This window comes from Lathyrus oleraceus, chromosome 4, assembly GCF_024323335.1.
Source record: "Lathyrus oleraceus cultivar Zhongwan6 chromosome 4, CAAS_Psat_ZW6_1.0, whole genome shotgun sequence".
Classification (NCBI taxonomy): domain Eukaryota; kingdom Viridiplantae; phylum Streptophyta; class Magnoliopsida; order Fabales; family Fabaceae; genus Lathyrus; species Lathyrus oleraceus.
In genome coordinates, this window is record NC_066582.1 from 497320360 (window position 1) to 497332333 (window position 11974).

General features: G+C 29.7%; 1 protein-coding gene across 2 annotated transcripts; it reads right to left on the minus strand.

The window, feature by feature from the left end:
- Positions 1-605: 605 nt before the first annotated feature.
- Positions 606-3891, minus strand: LOC127076766 (WAT1-related protein At4g30420). 2 transcript variants are annotated; one of them, XM_051018540.1, is made up of 7 exons: positions 3632-3891; positions 3452-3520; positions 2248-2364; positions 1929-2157; positions 1510-1668; positions 1064-1215; positions 606-960 (listed from the first exon to the last, which is right to left on the minus strand). In XM_051018540.1, the coding sequence occupies exons 1-7, from the start codon at positions 3817-3819 to the stop codon at positions 774-776; spliced, it is 1101 nt and encodes a 366-aa protein (XP_050874497.1). In that variant the 5' UTR covers positions 3820-3891; the 3' UTR covers positions 606-773. The 2 variants fall into 2 exon arrangements, with proteins under 2 accessions (XP_050874497.1, XP_050874498.1); XM_051018541.1 differs by lacking the exons at positions 3452-3520; positions 3632-3891 and adding an exon at positions 3327-3445.
- Between the last annotated feature and the right edge of the window lie 8083 nt (positions 3892-11974).

Sequence of the window (11974 nt, forward strand, 5' to 3'; positions counted from 1 at the left end):
GTCAGAAATATCAAGATAAGAATTAAAATTATTCACCCCAATTCAATCAGATAAAGGACCACACCTGAGACACTACGATACAATCAAGAAAAAGATGATATTGGGATTCTTCAAGTCCTAGACATAACGGACAAACAAGGCTATGATCGTTTGAAATAACCCCTCGCTTAACAAGCTCATCTCTGATTTGCAGCCGATTTAAGAGAAGCCTCCACACAAACACCTGAATATTTGATGGTGCAAAATTTTCCAAACACACTTTAGAGCGACCTTCAAATCTGAACCCAAAATAAAAATCTGCTCAGCACAAAAATGCACAATTCAAAATTTTCTACACTCTTATAGAAGTAAATCAAAATGATAATTTCATGGTCAAATTCGACATTTTTTCTTGTCTTGACCTTTTGGGACATACTTCACCTCTACATTGATGTAACCACATCTTTGTGAACAACATTGTTGACTTTTTTTTTAAATTGTAGTCTTCTATTTTTCTTATTCTTCTTTTACCTTGTAACTAACAAAAACTATGCTTTATCCAACTTTAATAATGCATTGTTTTAATTGTGCCATTTATTGTTTACTTGTTTTGAAAAACAATCATCTATTCTTACAAAATTTTGGATATTATTTCTATAAATACAAGTCATCAAACAATACAATATTGATAATTCTATTCAGAAATCACAATAAAGAAAACATCTATATTAAACAATCAATGTAAAAAATAAAACTACTGTCACATTCTTGAATTTTAACTCAACACTATTTCATCAATAATGTGAAGTAGATTCATCATGTAAAAGAGGTTCTTCCAAATCAATTTTATAGTTTTCTTTTCCATCAGATTCATTAGCCATAGATTTTGGATCTATGTTCTCTTTGACATCAACTACATCTCCAGCTTTACCCCAAAGCACAATATACAATCCAATAATGACTCCAATTGCACCTATCAAGCTGACACAAAAAATATTTATTAACATCATTTAATTAGATTAATAATTAAATATGTATTTATAGAATTAATCTTCATTATCATAACTTAATTAAATATCACTACCTTCCAATATATATTTCCTCATGAAGTACCAAAGCAGCCAATACAGTCACAATCACTGTCACAAGAGGACTAAACATTGCAGAGAAAAGAGGTCCTCTCTGTGTTATGCACCATGCTTGAAGGCAAAACATAACCGCTGATCCCATAATTCCCTACAAAATGTATTTATTACAAATTAACTAAGATCAAGCTTTTAAAAATGTTTGTTGACGTGAAAACGGCTATGACAAAATGGTATCTGAAGGTGTTAATATTGATAGTACCGTTATTTCTTGTTTTTGTGATAAATAGAATATTATGGTTAATTCATACCGCAATGATTAAAATCAGTTCACAATACATGTAATGTGACCGGGACAGTTATTTAAAAGCTTGGCTAGGATTAGTGATGTATTAATTTATATGTATAAATATTGTTGTATCATCATGAAAAATTATCCACTTACGGCATATAAAGTGGAACCAAATTGAAGTAGAGAATTCATCTTCCATGCATTAAGGTCTGGCTCCAAGAATACTGTCACTACTGCTGATTGTAATGTTGAAATTAAACACGTCCAAGATGAGAGTGATAAATAATTAGGATGACTTTTGTAAACTGGAACCTGAAAAAGATATAAGGGTCAAATTTTACATGTTTATAGATTAATAGTTATATATCATACTAATGGTTATTAAGATTATAAAAAACTGTTTGTTATCGTAAAAACAGACACGGAAAAACGGTATTTAAAGGTACCAATACTTATATGTTATTACTGTTTTTTGATAAAGAATAAATTATGATTAATTTACACCGCGACAACTACTACTATCCATGTCGCAATATCTTATTTAAAACTTTGATCGTAATGAAATTAAGTACCTGCAAAACGAGCCAAGCTGACCAGGCAACACTACCTCCCAAAAGAAAAACACATCCTAGCAACCAATCCTCATCAGTTCCAGCCATGATTGATTTTGAAGGTATGATTTTTGCATTTAATAGTTTCGGACCCTTCAACAATACTATAGACAAAGCTCCACAAATACATATCAATGTTCCCATAATTTTGGCTATAGTTCTCAAACTTCTAATATTTACTTTCTCCATTCTGTAACATATTCAATTCCAAATTAATTAAAACATATTGGTCTGAATTTTGATTGATTAACAAATATAAGTTAAATTAGTTATTAATTACCCTACAAATGCTGCTATTATAAATGTAACTCCTGGAATAAGATTGATCATGGCACTTGCAATTGATGATGAAGATAGATAAAGTCCCTCAAAATATAGATTTTGATACAATGTAATGCTGCAACATCAAACAGAATGTAAAATAATGAGTTTAATTAATTATACATTCTAACACATTATCCACATTCATGAAGACATGTGAATTCATTAAATGTTGTGTAACTTCTAAAACACGTCAAACAAATTTTGATTCAAAAGAAGTTTGCCAGGTCGACATTCAAATTTAAAAACTTATGAAAAGTAATGGAGACAATCGCATTTTCAATTGTAGCATCCCTTGTGCTAGTTCTCTTCTTTAATATAATTTCTTTTACTTTTAAAAAAAAAATCATAGAAGTTTCTTCGTGGTTGATAAAAAAAATATAGAGAAATAATGTGCACAAGACTAAAAAAAACTTTAAAATATGCATATTAAGTCACCTAAATAAATAATAGTATTGTTTAGAGTGGGAGCTACCACACATAACTTTAAATTTATTAATATTAAACTATAGTTAAATAGATCTTTATAACATATATAAGATTAAATTATGATTACATAGAACCCATCCTAAAAGAATCTTACAAAAATTTGAGACGGCACTCATCGTTAGTGGTTAGAGATTACTTATACTAGATTTAGAAAGTTTTGACATCTTGTGATGTCTTTTCTTGTCTCTAAATTTTTTTATCTCTTTAATTAATTTAGTTTTATAAATTATTTTAACATTTCAACTTATATTTTTTCTTCACTAGACAAATTAAATAGTAATGTTATATAATCATAATTAATTAATTTACGCTTATATATATATATATATATAAAAGCTTAAATATCAGTTTTTTATAAACTTTACATTTCTATAAGCTAAAAGGAAACATTTATTAAAAAACTCAGAAGATTAATTTATTAAAAAAAATAAGTAAAAAGATGGAAGTATGTGTCTGGCCTTTTTTAGTTAGTCTCTAATACTTGTTTTATCAATACTTTACAAGAAAGACTATTATTTTTTTCAAAGTTTAAAATGATTAACTACTTACTGTTTGCCGAGAGACAGGTAGAAGAAGAGATCTAAGTTTGCCTGTTTTGTTTTATAATATCGTTTTGCTCTTCCAAAAAAATATAATAAAATATGCATTTATATTACTAGGAAATGGAAACAAACCCAATCAATGAATTCAAGAATATCCAGGAAAAACTCTTTAAATTTAAGGAGCAGGAGACAGAGTTTCTCCTGTAAAAAAAGAAGAAGAAAGAAACAATAGATTAAGACACATAAGATAAGATGGAAAAATAGAGTAATTAAGAAACAATAATAACAAAAAATGAGAGTAGTAATAGTTACCTTGATGATAAATAAGCAATAGGAGCAAGAAAAATAGTTGCAAAAGCATGACGATATACCACAAATACCCTTGGACTCATACCCTCCAAAAGGGCAATTCTTGTCCCAAGAGTCATACCAGAATATATAAACTGTATGATCACCATAACTATTATTGGAAGATAGTATTCCATGTTCAAACTTGCCATCTTTTCTTTTCCAAAACAAGAGGATGTATGGAGAGAAAGAGAAGCTTATTAGTTATTATATACTCCTACTCCCTCATATTTTAAATATAAACAATAAGGGTATTATGTAATTATAGTATTTGGGACTAAAATATTCGAAGTAATTACTTCCTCTAAGTCATTAACAAATGTCAAAAATGTGAAAGGGAATAGACTTTTCTTGACTAAAAAATGTATTTTTTATAAATCAATAGTGAATTTGTTGAGGAGTCTGAATAGAATTTTTTTGACTTAAAAATATCTTTTTATTTATAAATCAATAGTGAATTTGTTGAGGAGTATGAAAAGCATTATAATTGTTAATAAATTAAATGTTATTCCTTGTTCTTTTTTAAATGTTGTTTTTTTAAATAAAAAAAATATATTTTTATAATTGTTGTTATCAATTTTTAAGTAATATTAATTATAACTTTGTCAAAATTATTTTTAATATTTATAATGAAGAGAGAAAAAATTGAGATAATGAATAGTTATTATAGATAAAATAAAATTTATTATTTAGAATGTAATAATAATTATTAATTTTTTAATATACGTAAAAAGTAAAAAAATAATAATTAAAAGAAAACTTATAGAAATAGAGATCGAGTATTAAAAGACTCTGAGATATATGTTAAGAGTGTTCGCGGTATGGTTTGAGCAGTTTTGACGATAAACTTCATCTAAATCGCAAGAGAAAAAAGCATGCGGTTCGGTTTGGTTTGGTTGACTTTTAGAAATAAAATCAAACCAAACTAATGCGGTTTGGGTTGGTTCGGTTGATTCAATTTTTACAAAAAAAAATTATTGAGTCATACATATATCTGTAGAGATTAGAGTAAAAGAGACGAAACATAAACGACAAAGAAAATGAGAAGAATGCGTGTTACTACTAAGAGAGATTTGAGAAGGTTGAAACTGAAACTCTAAGTGTGAGTAAGATAAAATCGTTTGTAATTATAAGGTTAAGGCATAATAGGTTTTAGTTTTGAGTTGGATGCGGGATAAGTGAAATTTGGATCGTAACATAATGCGGTTTTGTTTGGTTTGCAAAATACAAACCGCACGATTTTGTAAAAAATGGTCTAAACACATCTGAACCAAATGCGATTTTTTACGATTTCAATTTAATTTTGTTAAATTTATGATTTTCTATTGAATTGATTTGACTTTGAAGACCCTAATATATATATATATATATATATATATATATATATATATATATATATATATATATATATATATATATATATATATATATATATATATATATATAAAAAAAATCTTAAAACAACGTGAATATGAACTTATCCGTTCATACTTGGATGCCAACAAAACTTGTGCTTTTATAACAATTGTTTTATTATTTGTCTTAATCACCCATTGTTCGAGTGTTTATGAACAAGTTATTTTGTCATTAAGAAAAAATTACTATTTTAATTTTAACTACAGCTAAAGTCACATGCAAGTATATTATATTATAATTTGTTTGTGGCTGCTCCGACGATCTAGACTTTTGGCTCAACTTATCTGATGTGTCTCTTTGCATTTTCTTTTGTTGTTTTTGTATAGGTTGTATTTGCTATATTTTATTCGATTCTTGTGGTTGGTATGGTGCTTTGGGTGCTCTAGAATTATCTCTTATCTAATATAATGGAAGTTTGTAACTTGTTTTTTTTTTCTTTTATTATGAATGTCATTTAAAATAAATTTCTCCTAGCCATGCTTTTTTTAAATTTAAAAATGTGAAGAGAGAATAAATAAGGTGGATCACGCGAATAAATTTCTATGACATTATAAGGAGTTTTGCAATTCGTAACGTTTACGAAGTTTGACCATTCTGGCATATAATTATATAATAACTAATGTGTATATAATTATTATTTTATTTGGGTCAACATAATTTATTTATTCATGCATAATAGAAAAGAGAAAAAATTTGATATCAAAATATATTGAACATGTATTGATTTGTTGTCACATCTAATAGAAGATATAATTTAATAAAAGAAATTAAATTGAGTACTCCTCAATAAAAGTCTTAGGTAGGAGTATCATATCAATTAAAAGCATCCACGTATAAGAGACTTCTTAATTGCAGAGGTGTGGATTTTTACTTTGTATTAAGGATCGAGTATTAGTTGTGCTTCTTGGATTTTTTTTTGTTTATTGATATATTTTTGATCCTCTAATTTAGATTTTTTAAATAATTGACTCATTTATTACAAAACAATTATTTTGGTTCCTTAATTTTGATGACATTTGAATTTGTGTGGTCTCCTATCCAATTTTATTTATGTGCTTATTTATGAGATGACATGTTTTATTTGGATTCATGTCATCAATTACTAATATTTTAATTTTCAAATAGATATTTTAATTAAGAAAACATTAAAAACATTTTTTAAATTAAAAAAAACAATTTATAATTGTTATAAAATATTTAAAACAGAAAATCTAAATTATGCTTCATCTTCTTCACTCCTCCATCGTATGCGTGTCTGCTTCACTCCTCTAGGTCAAAATCAAAATCGTGTTTCATCATCTTCTCTAGGTCAAAATCAAAATCGTTCAAATCTCAGGTCGTCGTTTCAATTGAACATGTCGCAGCAGTCTGTTTTTAACCATGGAAGCAGATCTTCAAATCGTTTGAGGTATGTATGCAAGTGTGATTTGGATGCTCTATTGATGACTACATGGACGGATGTGAACCGATATCGTCATTTCTATGGATGTGAAATGTATAGGGTATGTATAAGTTTCTCCATTTATGTTTACAGATTCAAGGTTAATACTCTGGATATGGTTCAACATTTAGTCATCTTCATCTCCAGTGATGCTTTTGTTTGGTTGGACGAGGAGATGAATCATAGGAAAAAATAATTAATCTCTACATTATTAAAGAACTTAAAGAAGAGAAAATGATGGTTAAATCATACAAAGTAAAAGAGGAAGAATTGAAGATGAAAGTGAAGATGTTGAAGAAACAGTTGAAGATAAATTGGATGTTGTTGTTTGTTATATTGTTTGCATTTGTTGGGACATTAGATCATTAGGTTTTAGGTGTGTTTCTATGTTATTTGATTTAAATGTGTAAGGTGATTAAGTTAGCATTGAGGATTGCAATACATTTTGAATTAAATTAATGATATTGTTCAAGTTATTGGTATTGCTCATAATTTGGACCTGTAATTCTTACTGCATACTGCTATTGTTCAAGTTGTTGTTATTGCTCATAATTTAGACCTGTCATTTTTACTGCATAATGCATATTGTTCAAGTTGTTTGCATTTGTACATAATTTGGACCTATAATTTTTACTGCATACTACATATTGTTTAAGTTGTTGCATTTGTTCATAATTTGGACCTGCAATTCTTATTGCATACTGCATATTGTGTATAATTTGCACCTGTAACTTTTACTGCATTATGCATAATTTGGACCGATAATCTGGACTGCAGTTTACACAAGGTATTAAACAAAACTCTAACACAAGGCATGTAACAGCCAAAATACTTAACTTTAACCTTGTTTGAACATTAATATTCAAACAACTAAAATCAAACTCAAGTCAAAATGAAACTACTTAAGTCGTAAACTACAATAAAAAACTACTTAAGTCATAAATACAACCATACAATACAACCAAAATAAGTCATATACTACTTAAGTAATCCATAAAATCAAAGTCACTATTCTTGAGTAGGTTGAGGAGCTTGTGAACTTTGAGCAATTTCAATTTACTTTTCTTTGAACTTTTTGGTTTCCTTTCCATCCTTCATTTTCTTAGCTTTCTTTGGCTTATTACTATATTTTGGAATTGCCCTATCAATTGCCTTTTTGCCTTTACAACTCCTTTTATTATGTCTCATAGCATCATATTTTGCATATGTGACGGTTGAAAATTTCATTGGTAGTATGTGAGGATTTCTAGGTTCATCATATGTCTTGTTCCTCTGTTGTTTTGGCCAACCTATGGCTTTCCTCATCAATGGTGGTGCCACTGTATTTTGATCATCTACAGGCCACAATTGTGGTCCATTGATTGGATACATAATATTTGAAGGAGCAAATGTGGTCCCAACATCATTAGGATCATTAGTACCAATCTTCAGCAATTGCACTTCAATAATAACATTAGGATCATTAGTAACATCTTCAACAACATCATTAGGATCAGTAGTATCATCTTCAGCAACGCCGTTTGCACTTTAAAAGAAGTGCATTGTACATCATCTTCACCATCATCCTCAATGTTAACATCTAATTCACTATCATCAACAATCTCAGGAATTCCCACAATATGCTCCACATACACATATATTACATCATCGCCTACAACATCTTTTGAAAGTTGCAATACATCATGACCATTGTTTAAGGGTCTAAGACCACGAGAAGAGTTGAATGCAGGGTTCCAATACCACAAGCACTCTATATTTACATAACCCTCACTCTTAATCATATCCTCTAATTTTATGTATGACATATAATCGACATCCCAACTCTAACTCATCTCAATAACTTCCCTATTTGCATACCACTTAAGAGGTGTCTCAACTAATTTTCCCCTATGATGTATTTTTAACCTAATCTTATTAGTCTTAGTTTGTCAGAGAAAAAATTGACAAAATGGAATCAAACTAACATAAACTAACAACATGGGCCACAACTATACATAAACAAAAATAAACTATTGGGACCACAAGGAGAAAGATATATACCTTACACATTATTTTACCCCTTCGTTTCTCTCCTTTTGAGTTCCTGAGTTCGTCATCTTCGTAAAATTACAAAAACTCTTAAACACGCCTTCACAAGAATGATTTGGACGATACACACACTTGAACAATTTGGATTGTGGTGAACAGGTGTAACAATGAGTGTGAATGGAAGATTAAGGATTTTGCACTTCTTCTAAAGGATGGGTGTGAATGGATGATTAAGGTTTTTTCACTTCTGAAGAGTGATGGATGTGAATTGGGGGAATTAGGGCTCTTGACCTTTTATTTTTGTTTTAAGAATTATATAACAATTATAAATTGTTTTTTAATTTAAAAATATTTTTAATATTTTCTTAATTAAAATATCCATTTGAAAATTAAAATATTATGAATTGATGACATGGATCCAAATAAAATCCGTCACCTCATTGATAAAGTTGACACATAAGCAAATTGAAGGGGGATCACACAAATCCAAATAGAATCAAAATTAAGAGATCAAAATAGTCAAATTTATAATAGAGATCAATTATTTAAAATGCTCAAACTATAAAAATCAAAAGTGCATTGAACTAACTAGTTGTTCAAATACCCGATGACAAAAAAAAAATACTTTTTTATTTTAATTGTGTTCAAATTAAACATATTGAACAAGTTTAAAAGTCAAAATTTACTTTCTTTGTTCTCAATTATAAGTGGTTTTAAAAATATTTGTTTGTTTTCAAAATTCAAATTTACTTTATATATATATATATATATATATATATATATATATATATATATATATATATATATATATATATATATATATATATATATATATATATATAAGGGTACATGTTAGAACTTTTTTAAATAAAAAAATATATGAGCACATGAGCATGTTTGAGAGTGTGCAAAACAATTTATAATACATAATTTTATATTTTTTAATATATAATTAAACTATGGTTACACAAATATTTTAATTTATAGGTTAATAGAATCCTAAAAAAAGTTAGGAGTGACCACTAAAATTTAAAAAGTTTGAGACGGATCGGTATGAACGTATTATTGCAGATATTTTGGTACGTCTGTAACATGTGGATGTCAGATTATCGAAACGGAAAAAGACGGAAAAGTATTGTCCTCAACAGCATCAATTTTATTCTTTTACTGCCTCACTGCAAAATCATTGAATGAGTATGGGTTTTCCGGACGTACTATTTTTTTTAAATTGATATGGGATTGATTAAGAGCATCGCTTATGAAAGAATTATTTTTAATGTGTGTGAACGAAATATAAATTAATTAGATCACATATAAATTACTTATTAAAATCATTATTAAAGTAAAAATTGGTTTAGATTTTTTGAATATTACTTAGATACAATATGATAATTGATCACACACAAAATAATTCGAGTAATAAAAAATTAATTCTCCTATTGAAGATGCTATAAGTAGACTTCAACAACAAATTAAAACAAACAACATGGTTAAGCAATCAAAAAACAACAACTGTCCTAAGAGTATCTCCAACAGGATGTCCTTCACATGGGTCTGCCATGATGTCAGTTGAAAAGGACAAAATTTTGGTTTTTGGGTTTGCCAAATAAGAGAACTTTTTTTATTTGTGTCATTTTGTAAAACTTAAATTGCCATATTTGGAATTTTTTATTTAAATAATTTAATTTTTAAATAATTTTCAAAATAATCCATTTTAAAGAATTGGTGTCAGATGAATTGACGTATATTCTCTAAATTAAAGAGGTGACGCCAATTATATTGACTTATGCACCTAGTGTTGTTAATCCAATTGACATATGTTAGATTTAAGAGGAGACATCAATTGGTCTGACATTTATGTGTGTTGTGTAATTTTTTTTAAAAATAATGTACATTTTATATAAAAGTCGAAATCAAACCAATTGAGATTAATATTAATATGCGTGTACATATGAATACCAAAAAGACTAATGTCGTTGACCGAGATGTACTAACCGACCTCCGGTACCACATCCCCTAGCTACCCGAATGCGTGACCCTAACCCACGTTGATGATTCACCCCAGGTGTTTGAGGATTTGAGGGCCCAGAAACATCACCACCACTTGCAGGAGATTCCCTAAGATATTCAGACAAATCTGCGTAGTCCTGTGTATGCAATGAAGCGCTACCGTCATAGGTGAGTTCGTAACCCATGCCAGAGTAGTTGAGTTGTGTTTGAGTTATTAGAGGGCGATCGGGACGATTGAAGGGCGACATTGGTGTGAATGATGCGTCGAGGAAAGGTTAATATGGTTATTGTGGTGTTTGGTAGCCATATGGTTTTTGTATGTTTTGGTTTTGTGATGTTTGGGCTTCTTGGCTATAATAGGAGGAGGGACGATCGGCGTTAAAAGACCGCTGAGTATTTTGGCTAAGGCGACTATGGTAGGGTGGTGTGTTGGGTGTATAGCGATGTTAAGTGTCTTGATTATGATCTTCTTGTTGGTGGTGGTACGAGGTATGCTCTTAGTATTATGGTTGGGTGTTTGACATGTTAATGTCGTAAGTTTGTCTGTTTGTGGGCCGATAATTTTGATGGGTAGGGGGTTGTGAGTAACTGGTCTGACAATGTTGTGGGGAGTTGGATGTTGAACCTTCTTGTATGTAAGTTACCTGGCGTGGATCGTAGAGGTACATATCCTCAGCGAGGAACTCAAATCCAACTGATTTGTACCAAGCCATATAATTACGAGTTTGTTTTTCTTCGGTTGGCATCACAACGTCAGTTAAGACATGGTCTCTTACGGTGCTTCCATTTTCGACACTCAGATCTAGCGAAGCTTTTCCAAGGGTTAAAGTTCTATTGGTTGTTAAATTTTCGTATATGCCATTCTCTGAGGTTTGTCGTGGGATCTGCGATGTGTTAAAGCATACCGAACTGCAATTTAACACGGTCACTATGGTGCATTTCCACAGTGGTGAACCTTATGATCGGTGTGCATGCAGTCCAAACGGATGCATCTTATTCGTTGATTTCATAGTCATGATCCAAGTTTAGATATGGACGCCAAATGAACTGAAATGTGAAAATATATTAGATTATAAAATGGGTTATATTACAAACAAATTATTACAAATTAATTTGGTTAATGACAATACATACGCTGGTCGAACGTAATCCAACAGATTGCGATATTGGATAATACAGTGTCAATGACATCTATTGTAACTCATACCACGAGCCGACCATCTGCACCAAAAAAGTAAATATGTTATTTAGAGATAATAATTGGTAAAGTAAGTAAACACTACGTCAAATAAGGGAAAAGAGGGCGCTTTTTTTGGCCTATAACAGCGCTTTAAAGCGCCCTCTAATCTGGCGCTGGCATAGGTAAAGACAGCGCTTTTTTTCCTAGTGAAAGCGCTGTCTAAAGTGGCTCT